Below are 23,349 nucleotides of genomic sequence, written 5' to 3' on the forward strand. Positions count from 1 at the left end.
AGAACAGGGCAAGACCCACTGCAGAGGAACAACCTCGCTCCTGCAAAAGGCACAGGCTTTCTTCAAGTCAGCACCTCCTCGTACCTGCAACCAGCCACCCCCGAATTACCAATTTTGCCCCCGGGGGCTGCTGCCTGGCCGTGTGACAAGGCCATGCCACCATGGAGGTGACAACTTGCTGCTCCGTTCTTTGCAGAGAAATAATTCAGAGCATTTTTTGTTTAAACACACCCCTAGCAGCCGTGGGAAGAGGTGGTAGCTGTTAGCCAGACTTCTGATAAATGCCTTATAAAATACCTGTTCTAAACACCACCTTCCAGAGGAACCCCTCGGGCATCAGCCAGGTCTGCGCAGAGGCGAGGGGCAGCACAGCCGTGCCCGTAAGCCCCAGCAGCACGAAGCACTGGCTCCAGCTGAGCATCTCCTGGAAATAAAGGCTGGGAACCAGCCCCAGGCACAGCGAGCCGCTGCACAGTGACAAGGGGGTGGACCTGAGCGGTCCCAGTCCCTTTCTGGAGCAGGGTTAGGGCAGCAGCCGCCATCCAAGGCTCCCCCCCTCCAGACAGGAGTACCTGGAGCACGGAGCCGCTGACACACCAGGGGCCAGCACCATCCCCCCTGCAGCCAGCAGCAGCGGAGCTGCGCTGGAGCCAGGGGCTCTCCGAGTGCCCTGAGCTTACCAAGGAGCAGCACCGGATTGTTTGTGCAGAGCATTTGGCAACGGGCTCTCCAGTATTAAACGTGAAACATGTTGAACTGACACTAAAGCAGAATTAAGTGCCAAAGCATTTGCTGCTTCTACAATTACACTCCAGAGCGCTTTGGTGCTCCTGCTCTCCTTTTTATGACCCAACTTGGTCTTATTGTAGTTTGGCTTTCCCGTTTTAAGTTCTCCAAATGGAAAGGATCAAAGGGCTCTTTGTTGTCGTAGCAGGAGCGCTCCTCCGAGCGAGGCATTCCTGCCACTAACAGCTTGCTGCTCAGGGGGAATTCGCGGCAGCCTCTGTGCCACCAGCCTGAGCCAAAGCATTAGCAGGTGCAGCAACCGCCTCCGCCTTCCCCCTATTAGCCTGCCACACTAAGCCACCTGAGCAGCTTTTTATGGGAAAGGGAGGCCAGGGCAGGTTTTCTCATTTATGCTTCACAAATCTGGCTCAGTGGGCACCGGCAAATCCAAACTTCACTCGGCTTTTACGGCAACAATAAGCTCACGCAAGCGGCTTGGGTAACACCACGGTGTGGGGAGAGATGCCTCCAAGGCTGAAAGGTTTCTCTGTTTGCAAAGATCAGGGCACAAATTAAGCTCTATGAGCGATGCTGTGTTAAGCTGTTGTTAGCTAAGCTTACGTTAAAACACTTCCCCCCCTCCTCAAACGATGCCGCATTAGAAGCTCTCCGGGTAAGGCGACCGAATGCACTGGTGATGTGCTGCAAATAATAACAAACACCAAACTGTACGAAACACGTCTGTGATGACCCAGGAATGCCAGCTTGGCACAGGGCGCAGCAAGATCCAACCTTTCAAGTGAGAGGGGGATGACTCTCCTGTCTAATTATCACCTTTCTGCAAGTTCAGCCCCCCAGGGTAGAAGTCAAATTGTAGAAATATCAGCCCTCCCTACAAGTGGGAGTGCTTCCCTCTTGCAAGGAAAGCAAGGCCCCTCATCCTAAAAATCCTGGAGCAGGGAAAGCTGCCGCTCAAGCAAAAGGTTCCATAGAGGTGTACACACCCATGTTTCTTCCAAGGAAAAAGCTGGAAAATGGACCCTTTCCGCATCCCTCCCTCCCCCTCCTCAGACAGACAGATAGGCAGAGGGGGTTCCTGAGCACTGGTGCCCCACCGTGCTGGATCTCACGCCACCCCCAGGTGCGAGATACGCCCACTGAGCTCAGCTATTATTTCAAAGGGCTGCTAAAAATTTCCCTCGAATACTAGCACCGTTAGATTCACACACAGCATCATACGGAAGAAATCCTACCCTGTATTTCCTAAATTTTGGAGCAGTGACAGCAGGGAAGCCTTGGGTTTTCAGGAGACTTGTGGCTCAGCAGTCCCAGTAAGCCACTCCTGAAGCATCCCCAGCTGATGACCAAGGGCTGCATCACTGCTAACACTTATAAAGCCCCAGAGCTGTTCATGCAGCAAGTACCTAGTGACATAAGATTTTCAGGAAGCATATCCCTTCCCTGTGGTTTTGCACAACCTCATCTCAAAGTCAGATGGGCAACGCTGAGAGCCTCCTCCAGACTCACTCCACTCAGCGTGGAAAATCCTGAGTGGAAGAAGGTACGGCAGGAGCTGTGTTAATGTCGCAGCTTTTGGTGCTGCCGCCTCTCCCCCTTCGCACGCACACCGTTTGCAGGTAGGTGAGGAAGCGTGATGCCGAGGTGGGTACCACAGCTGCCAGACCCAGCAGTGCTGTGGGAGATACAACCCCCTCGCAGCACAGCAGTTGTGAGCGCCCTGCCTGCCGGTAAGCTGGACCCAGCCATCCTCGTGCACCTCACAGGGCATTATCAGGACAGATCCGTCATAAGCATCCTGATGCTCAGCATCCTGGATTTATGGCAAGGCACCCTGACCACAGAGACACCTCTTGACCCAAATGCACATTCTTGCTCCTAGACTGGGCTGTAAATCAGGGAAGCCGCATCTATAACTGCCAAGAGTTACTCAGCTTCATGCACGTTTCCTCTAGCTCTCTGGCCTCTGAACCTGCACAATCCTCCGAGGAAAATACTTAGGAGTCATGATGGGCAATTCAATAAAAGTGTCTGCCAGCACAGCGGAGAGGTTAATTATGTATACAGGACATCTAAGTGCATTCACAAAGCCAGGGAAGTAACACAAAACCCGTGCGGAGGAGACCTCTGAAGAGAGGGTACATTTCCATTCAGAGGCCCAGTTTCAAAGCAGCATTGCCCATGGTTGCACCCACCTGCCCACGGGCACTGGGGGTACATCCCATCTCTCCTGAGAGCATGCCAAAACGGGCACAGGCTTGCCTGCCTGGGCTAGGACACATAGGCTTCACAGAGACCTGACCCTGTTAGTGCCACACACAAGCCGCAACAGCCAAGGAAGGAAGGGAACAGTTTAATTTTTTTTCTTTCCTTCTACCTTTCATTCAAAAATTCCACTTTTCTAACTAGTACCTGTTCAGAAACCCTCACACTGCCCTGGAGGAGCATTTTGTCACAGGATAAACAGGTGGACACAGAAGTGGAATGTTTGCAGGGATGAATCAAGCAAGGCTGAGGTTACGCCAGGACCTGCCTCCTAACCCGCTCCTTCCATCCCAGGCACGCTTATTCCCAACAGAATGGCAGGACAGCACATATCCTAATTAGAGCAAAAGAGGTTGGCTTCACCTGGGAAGATGTACAGTTGGTTAATAGAAACTCCTAACTGCATCCCAGGGAGCCACATGTACTTACTATTAATGATGAGAAATGTCAATCGCTTTTTATATCAACTTTATGAAACCAGTAGAAAATTTAGGAAAACTTAATTGGAGTCAAAACTGCGGGTTTCTTGCAATAGGAAGCTACTGCTTGGGGAGATCTGAAACCTCAGGCAGGTTTCAGATGTGACACCAGATCCATGGCATCTACCATTACCCACATCTACCCGATCCAGTTGCACGTATGCTTCTGGGTGCTCAGCACGCTGAGAGCCGGGGAGGTATTTACCCCCCTGTACAAAGCACAGCCTGTCGGTCAAACGCGCTGCCGGGGTTTGCTGTTTTTTTCTTCTCGAGCAGTCATTTCCAGCCTCCACCGAGACTCCACAGGCTAGTCCTGAACTTTCGTAAAAGCCAATTAAGAGCAGCAGCGTATTTCTTGTAGGCTTAAATTCATTATATAGGGACCTATGCCACTGTAGGAATTTTTTTTTTAATCTTGTTTAAAACATCAGGTCCAGATAACGAGTGGAGCAAGAAGACAGGACTAAAACAGTTGCTGACCCCATAGCAGGTCTGGTAAATCCCAGATTTATACATTAAACAAACTTACACACTGACTTTTTAAGTTATCGTTTCAAACAAGTGCAATCTCATTCAGGTGACATTCTGGTAGTAACACCAGTTTCCTTGGGGCAAGTTTAAATCAGTGGAATTTAGGACCAAGAAAGCTCATTGATTGTCTGCAGGATGGCATTAGTTCTTTTCATGTCAAATTATATGACTAAGAAAAAAAGATAAATCCATGATCAAATTAAGTGCCATCCATAAAAAATGATCATCCAGAATTGTTCGAACCTGTGAATGACAAATTTCTCCATCTGTATACAACACAAGGCATTTGAGATTTGTCCTCCCTTAGGAAAACTTAATATCTTTAAGTACCTAAAAGGCAATGTAAGAAAAAGTCAAGAACAAAAATGCATTTAAGCAAGTTCTACTTTTCTTTGACCTTAAAAACGATATTGTAACAGCCATGTCAAGTGGACGATCTTTTGCTACTGTTTGGAGCTACTGTCTACTTCCGAATTAGCCTCTGTTCTCACTTCATCTCCAAAAATTAATTAAGAGTCAAGTAGAAACAGTCCTTGACGAGCAGGATCCACCTGATGTGTGGATGTGCATGTGCATGATGAATGTGCATCTCAGCTGCATCCACTTGAGGAAGACAAGGCTGCATCGCTTTGCTCCCTGTTGCAATTTAAATACACCAGCGTATTTGCAAAGTAACATTTAGAAGAAACATCATCCTCATCTTTGAGACACTCAGACCAACAAAAATTGCACTTGGGAGATAAGATGCTCTGAGGAAAGCAATCAAATTCAACTTGACACTTGCCAGCACAAGACACACACAGCACACCCTCTCCACCCAAACAGGGTGAGTCATGACCAGGGCTCAGGGATCCCCTCTCAATAATTTTAATTAACATTTAACCTTAAGGAACAGAAATACTCCAACATGACACACAGCTGCAGCCACCAAGAAACACAGGCGATAGGATGTTAGCAGCTTTATGGTGACACTTGCTCCCTGAACACAGAAAGAATTAAATTAAATTATTATGCAGCTTTGAAAAGGCGGTACTTTTTCCCTGGAAGGGGATATACAGCTTCCAGCCATAGGACAAGGAAAAGATTTAGAGGTCAAGCTTGCAAGCTTGGTCTGCAATGTGAACCTTGATTTTGCAAAGCTCCAGTCTGGGAGAGAATTGGTGCTTCTTAGGAATATCCAAAGGAAAACATGAAGTTCGCTAAAGAGGAATCACAAGAAATCCATAAACTTGTTACACTCTCCGGTGACCAGGCACAGCCTGGAGATAAAGGGCCAACACTCACATCCTCAGCTGAGCAACTGCGACTCTCTAGCATAAAAAAATACAATGCGGTAATTAATTTTTTAAAATAAAAGGATAAGGGACCTTTTGCTTTATTTTAGAGAAAGCACAGCATTGTGTCTGTGATGACAAGCTTATGTTAACGGGAGATGTTCATATATGGCTTAAACACGACTACGACAACCTCTTAACCACATGGCCTAGCCCATGAAACAATGTATGAAGCACCAGTCCCATCTCGGATGCTACCACCACCACCCGAGGAAGCCCTGATCACAGGATTCACAGCTCATGTCATGCACGGCTCCTCTACTCAGCTTGGTTAAAGCAAAACCTGCTGGCCTTGCTCGGCCTGAGAGGATCAGCATCCGTCTGGGGTGCTTAGAAGATTGCAAGAACTGAAGATAGCACAGAAGGACGTAGCACAGACCTTAAACATTCACATTAATAAGATGTTAGGTGACGTCCAGCCAACACTGTCAATGTCCTGCCCGGCAAAACAGCTGAACACAAATCCCAGCAGCCCACTGTGGGTGTAAACATGCTTAATGATGTGCTATGAAACCCAGGACCTAAATCTATCAGAACATGCAGGTAATATGTACATACAGCACTAACAACTGGTCAGCAAAGGGAAGACACTGGCAAATGCCTACGTGGTGGCACAAGCCCCTCTCTCCATTCAGTGCCCTGAACAGCCCAGTCTTCTGGCTCAGCCAGCCTTCAGGGATTTGGCAGCCAAGCTTACCTGCATGCATAGGCTAAGAATTGATGCAATTTTAACCATTTATGAAGCAAAGGAGCCTTCTCCATACAAGCATATTTCTCCCACCTCCTCAACCTCTTGTGCCATGTGAGCTCAAGCCCTGCCGGTGCTCCCTGGCTACCCCCATTCCCTCTGCAAACTCTCCCATCTCTCCTTCCCAAGCCTTGCAGCCATTCAGTGCTTATCAGCACCCACCCACCTGCTCTCCCTCTTCTGCACACCAAGCTTCAACCTGATCTCTACTCTCTCTACAATACCAAGATCAGCCACCTGCCACCCCACACCAGCACAAACCAGCTAAACTTCTTCCATAAAATCCATCACCCACATTTACATCATTTTGCCCTCTCCTTCCCACCTCCAGAGAAACTGCTGTGCCAAACACTGCTATAAACAAACTGCCACAAATACAGAACCAGGACAAGGCCCATTGCTCATAGCAAATATTAATGCTGTAAAGGTCCAGTGAGCTCACACAAACTCCTACCATTTTGAAGGAACCACCGCAGAATCAGAGCCTATCCACTTCTGTGCCAAGGCAGCCTCAGTACAATAAACACTGGAAAGTAGTTTCACTGGGCTCAGCCATAAATGGCTTCTTGGGAATCATGACACGGTTGTGCCATCCAGAATGAGGATTCCTGGAAAAGCCGGGTAACACTCAGTGCCTGACGGTTGCCTCTGCTCAAGGATAGGAGCTGTGGCACCGGGGCTCCTGCTGGCCGGGCATGCAAACCCAGCACACCGTACCCCTCCGGCTGACACCTCATCCCTTCCCTGCATGCCCACAGACCCACAGCGGAGGACAGGGTTACCACAGCCCTTAGGGAAGGTGCACCATGGGGTCTGGCCAGCTCTTAGCATGTTATACCCACCAAGAAGTAACAGGACAAATGATTGTGCCCACATACCCTGAGACTGCTTGATAACAAGATCCCTACCATCACACCTAGCCACTTCCCCTCGGGGAATTCTTCTGACATATTTCCAGCACTGTAAAGGTTTGAAACTGCAACAAACAAACCAGATGATACAAATTCCACCAGCACCCACAAAAGTTTCAAGGCGATGCTTCAGGTTGCCCAGCAATGGGAAAGGAGCAGCTGTGAAAGGCTGCAGTGTTACCAAAAGCCTCATGATATTTAGGGGCTGAGAGTGGAGGAGGGTGATGGCTGATTTTAGCTTCTACTTCTGCTTTTAATTTCACGAGAATCTCAGCTTCTAAGTTTTCAGAACAATAATTCATATTTTTTCCACTGGTCGCAGGAAAAAGCCTGATTAGGTGAATGCAGAAGATTCTAATGGCTCAACCGAAAGAAAACTGGTTTTGTCATCTCACTGCTTTTAAGACCCTTGCAATCCTGCAGGCCCTGATTCAAGATTTTCAGATACTTGAGGCTGGTTTCGGATCAGGTCCCTGTTCAAAGTACGACAGGGTCCAAGGTTGCTTGGTTCCAGGTTCCACTGAAGGCGTTTATTTAGATGACTTAAACTAAAACGAACTCACAGGGGAGTGAAAGCCTGGGAACAGTTGGCTTTAAAAAAGGACCAATCCCACTCTATATGAAGAACCAGACTACAGTTCAAAATGAGATCTGAGTGGGATCCAGCAAAAGCCATGTCAAGTTTTGCTTTCACATGAGATGCCAAGTCAGAATAGTTTATGGCTGAACATGTCACAGAGAGATCCGCAGAACGCACACTATTAAACCCGACACCCCACTAATTCTGGTCGTGTTTTTGTTGCAAATTCAGCATTCAGCCCCAGGAATTGTTAGGTTTTACAAGCCCCTTTCAAGCAACCTGAATACTGTGCAACTCCAGCAAAAATCCTGGATAAGCGTCAAAACCCTGTGAAACTCAGAGTTCTGCCCCAAATCCAAGATGCAGTTAGGCGTGGGTTTAAATACACAAGCTGAGGAGGGCAAACACCTCATCTACCACATCGGTTTCAAACTGCAGACCTCAGAGTGCCCCTCTGCCCTCGCCACGCACCTCCTGACACCTCTGCGGCACACCTGGCTGTCGGGCTAGACCCCGGTACCGGGAGGACTCGCACCCAAATGCCAGGCAGGACTGGGGCACGCAAAAGGCGTCAGGCTCAGAGCTCATTCGAGTCTCCTTGTCTTGGGCTAATGCGGACCCCTGGCCTTACAGCAAGGCACTGGTTTCCCACCATTGGTGTTTCAAAGGTAGCTTTTCAAGAAATCTCAACCTCGGCCTTGATCAACGTCAACTGATGAAGCAGCTGGTCCAGGTACATGGGTAAGGCTTCGGAGAACCCACCTGGTGTCTCCTAACCCGGGCAACTCTTGCTGTCCTACAAAGGGTGGCTCCCCCCGAGCCACCTGGAGCTCCTGCAACACAACACATTCCTTCTCCCGTCAGGCCAGAGGTACTATAAAGGGCCAAGACCACATGCATGGGCCATAGCGAGCGCCTTCACTCTTTGATGCTGTCAGAGTTTTTTTAGCCAACTTTCCTGACTAAACACACACATGCTTCAAGAAAACCCCTATTTTAAAGCTGTAATGTAAACAACCCCAAATTATTACTATCCCCTAAAGGCTACTGCTGGCAGGCATCAGTGATAAAGCTCTGCCAGAGCAGTCTGGCATCTAGCAACAATTTGTTTGTTGTCCTGCAAAAATACAGAGAGCCTTGCCATATGGTATTAGCAACTTTCTGGTAACATTAAGAAATATATTGGCTTGGAAAGCAGTTATCGCACCAGAAAAAATCTTACGTCTAAGAGGCAGATCTCTGCTGTAAGTGGTATCAGCACACGGTGTTGGTCAGGCGTGGGGGATAGGTGATGGTGGCCAGCAAAGCCGTGCCCCCTCCAACCCCTGGCACAGATGACAGGTCCCTGGCGCAGCCAGGCTTCAGCTGGCACAGCTTTTCTTCGGGAGCTGGACCGTGCTCGAAGGCACAAGCTCAGCACTGCTCGCCTGTGCTTTGTGAGCGTTGGCAGGGCTTCAGCGCTGCAGACATGGCATCAGCACAGCTGTCCCCAGAAAGCACCCAAGTGCCCTGTCATCGGCCTGAAGCAATGCCTCGGCAACCCTGACCAGCCAGGGGGTTCATACCGTTCACTGAACAGCTTTTTCCCACTGTTCACATAAAGCACAGAGAACAGAGAAATAAAACTCACTAAACTCATTAAAATGTTTTGGTTTGTGTTGTTTTTTTTTTAAAAAAAGGCATGTATACTATAATGATTTTCTGAGAGTATGTATATACCAGGTCACTGAGGATTTTTCAAAGAAAACCCAAAGAAAGTGGTGCAAGTCAAACGTGGATTTGGTGGGCAATCACCTATTTTGTAGTATCACATGCTCTCGGGCTTGAATTCTTAGAAGGAGCTGAACTGATGTAACTAGCAGGGACTTCTCGGGATACAACGTTACTGCTCTCACCTTCTGTAGGGCTGGCAGGGACAATACCTGTGAAAGATCCCCCATTCTGTCTATCACTTTTCTAACTCTGCCCCTATTTCTGGAATTTTCTCTGTGGCCACACCCTACCTCAGAAGGACTCACCCCCATTTACAGCAGTGCGGGAGTTTCCTGCGGACTCTCAGTATCCAGATTCCAGCCGTCTCATGTGGAGCAGCATGACACAGGAGCACAGCACGCGTCTGACAGTCACCACACTGCCCAGACTCCGCCTGCATTCCAAGTCCCATCCCACCCTGAGGAGATGGCTCCGACACCCACCACCTGCTTCTCCTTCCTGGAAGAGCTCAAGGAAAGACGTAACGCACTGAGAGATGGAGCTGTTCTCAGAATGAAACCAACAGGGAACAATAATCTGCTGGATCTGGAAAAGATCTAATCCACCTAATGCCACAGAAGAACACTAGTGGGATTGCTTGGAGCATCTTCTGAAGAAACTTCTGGATCAAATCAAAGATGTGCTTAACTCTTTCTCCATACTTCTCAAATCTTCTGGATTCCTTCCAGTCATTACTTACCTTCCCTGCTTCTATATCTTGCTCTGAAAACTGATGTCTCCCTCGAGACACTCTGCAATAAGAAGACTCTCCTCCCACTTGGCAGCTCTGCAGGAAGACACAGTCCATCCTCCTCTGCCCTTGGTCAACCCAGAAAAACAGGTCTATTCTCTCCTCTCCCTTTATAGCTGGGAGTGCAAAATACGTCTTACGGAAAGCTGCTAGAACCTGAGTGCTGGTGTTGACCAGAGCACATGATCCCATGGGTGGCTGGTAGAGAGCCACAGGAAATTCCCTGGCAACAACGCCTGGGGATTAGGAGATGCTCTGATCACCATGTCCCAGCCGCTCACCCTAGCAGCACCAAAAGGAAAAGCCATGGCTTTGGTCATCTTGTAGTGGTGCCGACAGATCCAGTTTAAGCTCCACAGAGATCACGGACTGCTTGCAGACACTCTCCTGACAAGGGGATTGGGAAATCTCTGCAGCGCCTTGCAATTGCAGAAAGCATGGATTTGCTGTAAGGACAGGCCCAGCAAGAGCAGTCAGAGGTGGCCAAGCTAATTAACAGCCACCTGCTCACACCCTGGGGCTGCTAATCCTTGCTCTGGAGACTTAAAAGACTTACCTTTGTCAGTCTTCTACAAACATGAAGTCCCCGCTTTATTGACACCCTTATCTCAACATATGAGATAAGAGAAGCTGAGGCACAGAGAAAATAACACAGAAGGGCTCCCCAGGAGAACCACAGTTAGAAACTCAGAGCTCCTCAAGAGACCTTTAGCTCCTCTTCCCCCCTAATACTGAATTATTGCAAAAATTCAGAGTCCTTGTGTCTGAGGTGACCAGGCACGTTGCACCTTGTCATGAGTGGATAAGTCACATTGCAGCTGTCCTTGGAAGCACAGCTGAACCTTTCATAGTCCCCTTCTCCCCCATGTCTGTAAGAAGCTCGAGATGAATAAACAGGTATAATAATAATAAGCCAAAAGATTTTGAAGAAAAGCACCTAGCATTCCTGTTCTGAGTTTTCATACTTTCTCGTTGCAATATAACTCCACCATAAATCCTGGAGAAGAGAAGGCCCCAGGGAGACCTTATTGCAGCCTTTCAGCACTTAAAAGGGGCCAGTAAGAAAGACAGGGACCAACCTTTTAGCAGGGCCTGTTGCAATAGGACAAGGGGTAATGACATTAAATTAAAAGAGGGTAGATTTAGACTAGATGTAAGGAAGAAATTCTTTACGATGAAGGTGGTGAAGCACTGGCCCAGGTTTCCCAGAGCGGTGGTAGATGCCCCATCCCTCAAAACATTCAAGGTCAGGCTGGATGGAGCTTGGAGCAAACTGATCTAGTTGAAGATGCCCCTGCTTATTGCAGAGGGCTTGGACTAGATGGCCTTTGAAAGTCCCTTCCAGCCCAAACTATTCTATGATAAAGTTCAGTGTTCCATAGAAAACTTCAGCAAAATCAGAAAACTCAGGACCTACAATTTCTACGTGTCTATACATAGAGGCACCAAAAACCGACAGGCAAAAAAATATGGTCAGAAGGAAAAAAATAAACATTTCTTGAGCCTTTCTTCAATATAACACCAAGAATCAATGAAGAAACACAACTCAATTTGTTTTCCCCCAGTGCTGGCCACTTTCAACAGAAAGTTCACTCCCTGTACAATACCTGTCCTGTCTCCAGTTTTCATAAGCAGCATATAGTGCTTCAGTGACCTCAGCAGTTGCATGCTGCAACAATAAATAAAATTAGAAGCCTGCACAAAACAACTCCGAGCCTTTTGGCCAACATTGGCCATGAACACGCAGTTGGTAACAAGCAAGTGAGGGAGAAAACACAAGGTTTGGGGCTCCTGAGAAAGCTCTGTCCGATGGCCACCAGTCCCACTGGCATAGGTGCAGTTTCTGATAAAGACATGAAGAGGCAAAGGCTGCTCGTCCCAGCCCTGTGGTTAGTCTGTTCTCCTGCAACACCACCGGCTCCGAGGTGGGGAGCAAGCCCTGCCCCTGGAGCTCTTGCATTCGGCACCAGTTCCAGCTGAGAACAACAACAACCTGCTCCAGTCTGTAATACCCTTTGTAGGTGATTATGGGAAACAAAAAGGACTAAATTCAAAGCAGGTTTTCAACTGGGGGGGATCCAAAACTGCTGACTGAGGAGGAGAACAAAGCCAGATGGCATACGCTGGTATTGTTAGGGATTATGCAGTGTAAGGCAATAGGAAATGAGCAGAGAAAAAGACCCGGTTTGGTCCCATGGCTCCTCTCTTGCCAAATGAACATACCGGGGCGACCGTGAAACAATCAGTTTATGGGTTTCATTCCCCTCCACCCCCAGACTGAACTTAAACATTTGTATAAACCCAGGCGTAACTTTTATCTAATGTTTTCCTTGGGGTTTACTAGCTGTTTAGAGCATTCAAGCTAAAAACACTCCTTCAAATTCTTGCCACAAAAAGAGCTGAAACTATGATACTAATTAAAACCACACTCTTTGGTATCAAGAAGACATGCTATTATTTTCTTTTTTTGCTCATGAGAAGCTGTTAATATGGGCAATGAGTCTGGAACATTTTCCTTCCAAACACCATTCTCCATACCCCCTCCTGCTCAGGTCGGCTGTTTGTGAACTTGTCAGCAGTCTGGGATGGGAAGGTTCATACTAAAAAAAAAAAAAAATTCTATTCTTGTAACAGCAAACCATTTGCCAACTTAACATTATGAAAAGCACATCAAGAAAAATAACCAAAAGCTTTACGCTGCATGAAAGGTGACAAGCTAAAGAACTGTCCTGCCTTGGTGCCCAACAGGCAAAATCAAGGGATGAATCTTGCCTAAATATACGACACATTTTGAAAAACAGCCTCTGACTTTGCCAAGATGCTCCTGGACACTCAGCACAAACCAGGAAAGGATGTGGGTTGCACTGTGTACCACTGCTGATCCGCCCTGGGGTAAAGGCTATTAAAGGAAAAGGTAAGATTTCATGCTCATTTTACCCCATCTAATTTGAGTACTTTAAGGTCTCCGTTACTGTGGTATCAGCACCTCATCAATATCCACAAAATTATCCTTATAACATTTCAGGAAAAAGTGCTATTATCACATTTAAAGGATGGGAAATTAAGGCACACAAAAAAATAAAAATTAAATCAAACTAAGGCACACACACACCCCCCAAAAAAATAAAACTCCAGGTTTGTGTTCAGTGCAATCCTCAAAAGCATCCATATGTATCCTGAGAGGTCTAAATCTGGTTAGAAAACAAATTTCCTTGTCCAAGATCCAAAATCTCATTCAAAGCAGCAATGGCACCGCAGAGGTACAGGGAGCAGAAAGAACCAGCTGCTTTGGTCCAGTCCTCCTGGAGCACCAATTTCCAAGTCCCTGCCAACTCTGAGCAGCGCCCTGGACGCTACCTGCTTGGCCAAAGCAGCTCGGCGGTGGCCCAGGCAGGCAGCCACGGCTAGCAGCTGCCTGCCAAAGATCTGGGCTTAGTCTCGACAGAGGCATCCACACTGCTCATGAGGAAAACAGAAGTGGCAGGAGGGATGCCCGGGGCAGGCGCTTGTCCCGCAGGTGTCATGCTCAGGACCGCAAAAGTAAATAATGTTTCATCAGAGCAATTTGTTTTCTGGTTTCTGTTTGGGAGTATGGCTTTTGCTGTGTTGACTCAAAACAAAACTCAGCTTCCCTTTTTCACAGCCACAGAGATGCTAGATTTCAATTGCTGGTGATGCAAAGCGCACGCAGTGGAGGAGAGGGTCTTTATTTTATTTTACATTTATTTTTTGGAGATAATTTAGCTATGAGTGAGCTCCTGCCTGGTTAGCAAGCTTCTAGTTTCACCAACAACACAGAACTGCCTAAGTTACAAAACCAAGTTAATACATAAAAAATATGACTTCAGCAAAGAAGTTAAGCTGGATGGGTGAATATGCTGAGTTTGTTACGTTTCCATTGTGTGGGGATCCAGAGTAATAAAATATCCCTGTAATGCTAGAACCATGAGGCCCAGCCCCAGTACCATGTTCAGATTCCAGTATTAGCTCTGTCACAGCTTCCCGTGGCTCCCCGCTGAAAGGGGCCTGACGTTGCCCACCTCCCCAGCACCAACCTCCCCAGCACAGTGCTCCACTTGCCCTTTTACTTTGAATTTCCCTCCAAAGAAAGATCAAGTAACGAAGTTATTATGGAGACGGCCACGACACTGGGATGCTGAGATGACATCTCATGTCAGTTTAACACAACCACAAAGCATGAACCCACCACACCCGAAGCATCATCAGAGAATCCCAGGGGTGGCTGCAGAGCTCGATTTTAGGGGTGTGGGGGAGGGCTCGGGGAGGGCATGGGCTGCCTTGCAAACCCCACGTCCCCTCCGTCCTGCTTTTCATTTGAGGCTGACAGGCGAAGCTCGAACACATCATTACAGCCTTCAGGAGGCTGCTAAAGGTAACACTCATGTTACAAATGAATTAATGGGAAACACTTACCTTCCCCACTAGCTTGCCTTTCCTGTTCATGCAAAGGTAGAAGTCTGTCTCCTTCCCTTTGATCCGGACTTGACTGCCAAAAGTGTCTGTTTCCACTAGAAGCTGGGCTTGTAAAGGAAGAAGGAAAAAAAAGCATTTACCAATGTGGTCCCATTAAGTCAGAGCATGCAAAGCTCATCAGCATGTTGTCCCATCACCTCTACACGAACCACACGATGCTGGAACGCTCTCCAAGGCAAGAGCCCAAGGAACCACCCAGGGGCTGAGCTCTGGGCTTGGTCACAGGTGCAGATCTGACACGTCTCCACTGGCTCCTATGTGGATGCTCCAGATTTAATGCCCGTTTAGCAGAGTGTACATACACACATGTGTGCTTCATCCATCCGCACCAACCCCACCAGCCCATCAGCAATATCAAGCTCAATGCTAATGCTCTCCTTCACGCTGCAGAAGGGTTCTTGGACAGTAAGAATGTGGCTTTTATTCTCATGAAGATAAAAGATTAGCACAGCAAGAACAAAACTCCTGTCCCCACAGCCAGCAGCCCTCAAACACTGCACAGAAGTGGTCCAGCCATGTGCTCATGGCGCAAAACATCGCAGTGATGTCCCGAAGCTCACCACAAGAGCTAGCAGGGGAGAAATTTGGCACTGCTTATTCTGTCTGATGAACACCCGCCCTGCAGACATCCTCTGTGTGTCTAGCCATGTTCCCAGGAGGTCACTAATTACTTTCTGGCAGTCCAGGTCCATGACTCCTGCTCTACCTGGGGGAAATATGCCCAATTTCATAGTGCCTCACATGTTTGGTGAGGCCAGAGCTCGTTTGCAGCACTGCCAGGAGCCACGGTAGAGGACAGATTTCTGCTGCACCTCCTTAAACCACCTGCCCTAGTACAACTGTATTTGCAGAAGTAGCCAAACTACCACCCAGATGTGTAGTGTGCCATCACCATCTCAAAAACCTAGACAAGTCCAAATTCAGCGTTTTATTCCATCTCTGATCTAAACATGAATTCCAGTCATGCTCAAGGTTCGGGTTCCAGGAATTTCCCTGAAGAGGCAGGAACAGGCAGACTGGACATTTTGGTTCAGCTCCATCTCCGATACAGAGGGGGAGAAAGGAGACATGGTCAAAACACAACACAAGAATGTGTAAGTGTCAGCAAGTGCAAATCCACGGTCCTGCTCTGGAAATACTCATGCTTGTAAGACCCAAGCCCTACCGTAGAAACACGGCTTTTGCCAAACTCTGGAGAATGTTTGATCTGTGCTGCAAAAAGTCACATTCTTTTTGGCATTCATATTTCAAACTTTAAAACCCTCTAAGAGCAAATATGCTCACTGTAAGGATTTACCATGGGGATAGAAATAGGAGTTTGTTTCATTTAAACACATTAATATTTTTCCCACTTGTAAAGTCAGCTTTTGGCTTCTGCAGCAGTGCAAATATCACAAACCTTTAACTCACAAGGGCCCTAAAAGGAGTTTTTCCTTTGCAGCTCAGTCACATATGCAAGTTCAGGGTTTTCCAGTTACTAGCTGCTTACATTTATTTAGGTCTATCTGTTAAACTTGTTATCACAGGGAATATTTAAAGAATAACTTCTTTCCCACAGCAAGTGGGATAAAGCCTGTATTATAGCAGAATACTATTTGCAGTCATGCATAAATATGGATATTTATCTAAGCCTTTCAGAGACACACCATGGCTTTGGGTATCCATGATGGAGAGCAGCTTGCGAGCGACAACTGGGTGCTGCAGGCTTTCCCTCCGCACCTGCCAAGGTGGCATGGAGCCAGTGACTACTATAGGTAAAAGGAAGGGCCACGTGAGCCAGAAATATCGCAGTAAGGATATCAAGATAAGCTAAGCCAGGATGGCGGAGGACAACACAGGGTCAAAGACCAGTCTTCAAGAGGAGGTTAACCAGTATGGCATGTAACTTGGTGAATGTCCACTGCTCTGAGAAGTTCAAGGAGGCTGCTCAGGTACAATGCAGCATTAATAGAGAAGGGAATAGCCAAAAGTATGAGTGTCTTTAAAAAGGTGACTGTGAAAGATCTTCCCCCGCCATGAGCAGAGGCCTAACGGCCAGCCTCAGAGGGAGAGAGCAGCAGCCTGCACACGAGGGACCGTTATGGAGCCAGCACAAGAGGTGCCAAGGACTAGCCCAAGAACGATAGCCAACAGTCAGTGCCGAGGAGTTTATCACGTGTCAAATCCACCTGGGCACAGAGACAGACCCAGGGCCACCCACCGAAGGGGTTCAGCGAGGGCTGACAGCTTGAACGCAGGCAAGGACAGGACGCGGCAAGCTCCCATCTGAGCTGCGAGGCGTTCCCCGCCTGCTCCGGTCTCAGTGCCGTGACTAAAGCTGCTAAGAATACCGCTGAACAGCAGACACCAGCTTTCACCAGTCAAAGTAGGAGCCAACGCTGATAAAACGCTCCAACGCGAGAGCCTCAAGCTGCGGTCCCGACGGACAGCCGGCAACCCGCACCTCTGCGACGTGGGTCCCCACTGGCAGCTCGCGCTTGGGTGGACAAACATAGGGCACACCAGCTCGTGTTCCCCACCCCCTCACTCTGCAGCCAGTATGAGTAATATCCAAGCTGATTTTAATTTGAAAAATATCACCTTAAAAAGATGCCGGTTCCCTGCTGTGAAAATTAAAACCATCTGGATGGAGTGATTTCAAATAATTAATCTAGGTCTCCTTTGGCACCGCTACTAATTAAAATATGATACCTTCCTCCCCTTTTTTAAATAAAGAATTTAAATAAAGTTTAAAGATCTAATAAAATAATGTCATAATTTAGAACTAAATGGAAGTCACCTTTCCTGTGGGCTGCAAAGGTTATGCCAGTGCTGAGATCCCTCCCCGGCTAGTGCCACAGCACGGGCTGAGCAGCAGCTGATGGGCAAGCATCCAGTGCAACACCACCAGCAGTAAATACACCAGTATACATACCCCAGTGCCCCGAGGAGGCCTGCGAGCCCCAGAGCTCATCCTGCACCCAATGTCTAAGAGAGAGGAGTGGAGGGGAGGAGGTTCAGCAGATGCCATCTGCTCTCCACTGTGACCCTACCTGCCAAAGTACAGGCTAAGGCCACCCATGGGTACCCACTTCTGAAAAATTTGAGTCTTAAGATGGTGGAAACATTCTTATTTATAGGGATCCTTGACCTCTTTCCTACAAAAGATATCAGTGCGGCTTTAGGGTTGGGTTCATAACCCACATGGCTTCCAGCCTAAGGCACCCCTTCCAGCCTATTCTCCTTTTTCCAGTAGGCATCTCCCTAAATCCTCTTAGAAGCCCAGACTGGGACCTGCACAACACATCTATCAGTTAAAATCAGCTGGGATGAATCCCAGCCCTGAACGCTGCAACAAGAGTTTCAGGGGGACAGAGGCTGGCCCAGCAAAGGGGCTGCTGAGGTCTCTCACTCCACTGCCATGCAGCAGCAGAGGAGCTCAGTCAGCACCGAGAGGATTTAAGTTAAACTGGACTTGGCTCGTGCTCTCATCTCTATGTTTAAGATGCTACAGCTGCAACACGAAAGCACCAGGGAAAATCTCCAAAGCAATTTCCACTGAAAGCTCAGGTAAAATAAGTCCCACCAAGTGTCCCCACGGCAGCCTGCTGCTCAGGACACCTGACTTCAGCCCCACTGGTCCCTGGATACACTGTAGAGAGATTACAATCTTCATTTTCAAAAGCTCTGCACTCTAGCCGTCAGATCAGGTATTATTGTTTAAATTCTTTGACATCTAGATATTCTGATATACTGGGGGGAGCGGGAGGTAGCAAAAGAGAAAAGATGTCTTTAGAGGGTGAGATCTTCTGCTACACATTTTTGCCTTATTGGCCCATTTAACCTAAACCTTCCTGAAAACTCCCACTGGAAGAGACTAGAATTCCTCACAAGTCTAGGTGAAAAGGATTACATATATATATATATATATATATATATATATATGTTGAAAAGCTATCTTCCAGCTAAGAAAACATGAAGTCAGGGAGATATGTGAAGGTGGCAGAAAATATGCCAAATTATCTTTCAAATATTTCCTGGGAGTGGGAGGACAGGAGCCAGAAAAGCACAGGGAAAGAAAGGAGAAGGCGGCACCTGAGAAGTGTAAGGTTTACATGCACCTATCACAAAATCCTAAGCACCAGCCAGCTTCAGATAAGTAAAGAGATAAAGGGGGAAACACAAAAAAGGCACAGAAGGACTGGATACTTCGAATCTATCCACCTTTGCTTTTTTATTTTTCCCCCCAGGTAAAAATTCCACAAAAGAAACCACAGAGAGAAAGAAAGTACAGCCACTTAGGCTGAGCACGGGCACCTCGAAGCAGGCCAGCCAAAACAGATCTCCTGGGGAAAAGGCTTTCAGAGGGGACCAAGATCTTGTTGCCTTTGTTGCCCTTGAAACCACTTCCAGCTAATGAAGAGGAAGGATGCGCAGATACACCAAGGCTGAGACCACAGTGTCGGTGACGGAGAGCAACTCTCCAATTTAGTTACTCGGGTGCCATGAACTGAGAGTGCTTTTCCATAGTTCACAGCATGTATTGCATCTGATGGGAGAGTAAAATTTCCTCTCTGATAAGATTGAATCCTCCAGCATGAACCCCAGCATGGCCAAGGGTGCTTAAAATAGTTTAAACCTGTTCAAACACGGCCTACCCCCCACCAAAACCCTGTGAATCCCTTACATGACCACAACATAGGAGAGAATGACCCTGTCAGCACTTCACATTCATGATGTAATGAGGGAAAAACGCCAAAATTAGGTAAAGTCTGGAGGGTCTAATAAAGCCCGTGGGCTATGAACAAGTGAGGCTGCATCCTCAAGTTTTGTTTGCACACTTGTATATTCCTCCAAACTGTATCACTTTAAATAGTTATAACGCATATAATGCATATAACCAAACTCCCTTCTCAATTATTCAGGTGCAAATGAGGAGTAACCACTGAAATCAATAAGGTTGGTGCTCAGGAGGGCAGAGCTCTGACCCACATACCACTGCAATTAGCTCACCAAGTCTGTCTTGAATGAGCATATGCTATGTATGTCAAATTATTAAAAGGGATGGTCGTGGGGAGGAGGAGTAAAAGCAGCTCCAAGATCAAGGCTCCAGGTATTTCCTTTTTTAAGCCACCACTTTGCACAAGGGAACTACCCAGGGTTAGTGCAGGGGGACCGCACCAGCAGCGGCACACCCAGTGTTAACCCAGGCTTTAAAAAATGCCATTTTTCTAAATGAGGCTTTCTTTTAAACATCCTGTCTTTTACTTGGTCGGCTGGTGCAGTTAGGGAAAAAGATGTGTTTTGGAGCGCATGAGCCCCTCGGAGCATCAACACGTCAATATACGCCAAGTGCCACGTCCCCTGCAGCACTTCTTGCTGCCCAATCCTGGGGTGGGGAGGTGAGCAGGGCTCTGTGTGAACAAAGGAAAGACTGCAGAGACAACCTGCCACCCGCCTAACGGCCTTAGTAGCTCTCAGGAACCAGACAGGTTAAATATTTGCATGGGAGACATCAGAAGAAAATCTATAATGCAGCAAAGACCTCAAAGGCACTTACACTGCAGCAACCTGATCCTGCAAATACTTTCACACAAAGGACTTCACACACATCGGAAGTCCCTCGAGTGCTGATAAAGACCCCTACATGGCTTCAGGGTGCCGCCTCTGCCACTGGCCACACGGTTGGACACGCTGGGAGCACAGCTTTGGACACAGAGGTGCAAGCTTCTCCCTTCCCCAGCCCCCGGCAGGGCTACCTCCTCGCCCTGCCTACCTGCAACCACCCCAAGGGCTTGACGTGATGGAGAAAAGTGCAGGATGACCACACTTTTGTCAAACAAGGGATAACATTCCCCTTCCTGGCACACTCTGGGTTCCACCTCCGCACTAGCCGATAACAGCCTGGGAGATGCTTTCAGGCACTCTCAGCCACAAACAACCATCTAACACCGAGAAGGCATCCTGTCCCATTTCCAGGATGCTGAGCAATCCCCTCGGTGCTCACTGGGCACGTCTGCATGACACAAGGCCAAGACATGCAGAAACATCCATGCTGGTGCCAACCACACCAGTCTGAGTACCCAGCCCAGGACAGATGTGCAAGCATGACACACTGCCGCAGCAGTTAACCCTACGGGGTGCACAGACCAAGATATTCAGGCAATAAAATATCACTCATGCATGAGTGAAACCTCTGCTGCTTAAGCCTGTCACACCATTACAGTGGTCTCACCTGTAGGGACCCAAAAAAATCCTAGTACGAGTTCAGCAGTGGCTAACAAAACATGCCCTGGGAACGATGCTGAGCTGCTGGTCCTCCCCGAGCATCCTCAGGCAGAGCCTGCTCCCCGCCCTGTAGGAGATGGGTTGCTTATGCCAGAATGGCAATATCAAGGAAAAAAAGGAGATTCTGAAATAAAGCAGTGCTCTCCTTAGGACTGCCCGGGCTCCTAGAGGATGACAAAGCTTCCAGGCACTGTCCCTATAGACTATTCACCACATCTTGGGAGAAGCTTAAATGAAAATTCATTACTTCAAGGTCTTTTATCAGTCCGCACACATAGAAAATATTTGATAGTTTAGCTGACATTTGACCAGAATAAATACCAAGGTAGGCGTTAAAGATGTTGCCAAACTTAAATAAAAATTTAATAAATCCCTGAGTCTGTGATTATGTGAAAAACAAACAAAAAAATATCTGAGCACAACATGAAAAGTATAAGCACTGTATTACTGGCACAAGCCTGTACTACCCAGAGGCTGATCACCGTTTACCCACATGAAAAATGAATGTAAAATACTGTCCTTCTGACACAGAGCCATTTGCACCCATTTGTAGATCTAAGAAAACAGGATTAAGCAGTGGGGAATCAGACTTGGCCTCTCACAGATGTTTTATACATAATTCACCATAAGAGACACTAAAAATATTTTGGCAGTTGCTTCAATGACAGTGAATAAGCTTATTTAGACAAGATCCAGTAAAACTGGAGGCGATAGGATGTGTGCTTTAAAAACGCCTGGGCGGGGAGCGGCAGCGAACAAATTCTGCACTGAACTTTGCCACCTGCAAACTTGCAATGACTAAGAAGTAGGCCTGGAAAGAGAAACGTTAAAAATGTTAGCACAGAAATTCCTCTATCTCACCAGGGTGTCTTGCTGCCTCCAAACACGGCTCAAGTGGACAGTATTTCTACAGAGGCAGGAAAACTGCTTGACAAGCTGCCAGGCTCCGAGTCTGGAATTAGTGAAGGATGAGCCTCAAAAAAGTTCAGAAGCTCTGTTATGCTTGAAAAAGCACCTAAAATGAAAAATAAAGAGCCAAACCCTGATGTCTTTGATCATTCTCATTTGAATAAACTCCTACTGACATAGTCAAGCCCAACAGACAAGGACCTCAGGACCTGGCCCTGAGCGCCTAGCTGAAACGCATCCAAAGCACTGGAGTCTCCTGGGTCTGGAAATAGCTGAACCTTCTCTGTCCCACAGAGGGTTAGAATTACCACAAGAACAAACCCTGCTGAAGTTATTTTGACTCTCTTGTTACCAGTCTTAGCTGAACCCAATAAAAATACTGATGTACACAAAAATAACAATAAGTGGAGAATGACAGCTATGGGAACCCCACGTACTCTTGCTTCTCCAGAGCTGCTTTACTTGTTGCCAGAAGCGTAGGACAGACTGCATTTACTCTGAAGCACTCACCCACCTCTCTTGGGCAGCCTGGTGGCTGGCTGCTCATCCTTGGCAATGAAGTAGGTGTGATGTTAGCACCACTGTATCCTCTTACCAAGGAGTCCCAAACACATAAATCTTTCCTGTACGCCAACACCATGATGGTTTCACGTACTCCAAAAGTTAGTCCATCCAGGTTCTACTGCTGTATTTGTGAGCGCTCCAAAATGGGGCTAATGAGGAGAAATGCGTAAAGCATTTGCAGAGTTGTTTGAATTAAGATTATCAGCCGTGCCTGATATACAAAGATGCTAAGTTCTACCAAGCAGCCTTCTTCATCTGTGCCAGTAAAAGTTGAAATTATGACAATTCATTTTATGGATAGAAATACAAGCATGCTCACACATTTTCTCAAAGAGGCTCATTGTAACTTTCCCTTCTTCCAGCAAGTATAAAAATATGCTGAAAATAAAGTTGCAGGATGCTCCGGTATTTTCAATGGGATTCTTGTGGCTCTGGAACCCAGAGGAGCAGAGGCAGCAGCACAACCTACCAGAAAAAATGTTCTGGCACATGGGGAAAATTCCTCTATGTTTTAAGATTTTAAATTGGGCTTGCTCTCAGAAATGGACTCAAACACAATTTCAGAGATACCTGATTTTTTAATCCTGGTGCTGCTGAAGCTCACTTTTGCCAAATAAAAGATAACGCATTATTAAATGAAGTATAGAAAATCGTCACTCTTAGATAAGAATATGAGAGTGTGACTATTTTTGGATAAGGGTTGAAAGACGTGGAGAAGAACTGATAGCACATGCAGGGACACATCCTCTGGAACCAACTGTAGGCAAAGCGAGTCTCTTGGAGGAGCGTCCTCTGCATCAGTCCACTTGAAAAGGTCTCTCCCTACAGACATAGCACTATTCTTTCGACTATTCTCAGAGCAGCAGCAACAGAAATAACAAAAAAAAAAATCAGATATCACATTAACTCTGCCTTTAGCACCTTTGGTGTCATGTATTTGTATTTGGAAACACATTAATTACAGGGCTTTTCTTAAACTATTACCCCCAGTGCACAGCTTAGGTAAGACTATTTACTTGC

General features: G+C 47.2%; 1 protein-coding gene across 2 annotated transcripts in view; it reads right to left on the bottom strand.

Moving 5' to 3' along the window:
* Nucleotides 1-23,349, bottom strand: part of FGF18 (fibroblast growth factor 18) — a 98,690-nt gene that overhangs the window by 16,604 nt on the left and 58,737 nt on the right. For both annotated transcript variants that reach the window (XM_080399988.1, XM_080399987.1), the window contains one exon: nt 14,530-14,636. In XM_080399988.1, coding sequence (XP_080256114.1) covers nt 14,530-14,636 — 107 coding nt within the window. The remainder of the gene's footprint in view (nt 1-14,529; nt 14,637-23,349) is intronic.

The sequence above is a fragment of the Falco punctatus genome, assembly GCF_963210335.1.
Source record: "Falco punctatus genome assembly, chromosome: 8".
Taxonomy (NCBI): Eukaryota; Metazoa; Chordata; class Aves; order Falconiformes; family Falconidae; genus Falco; species Falco punctatus.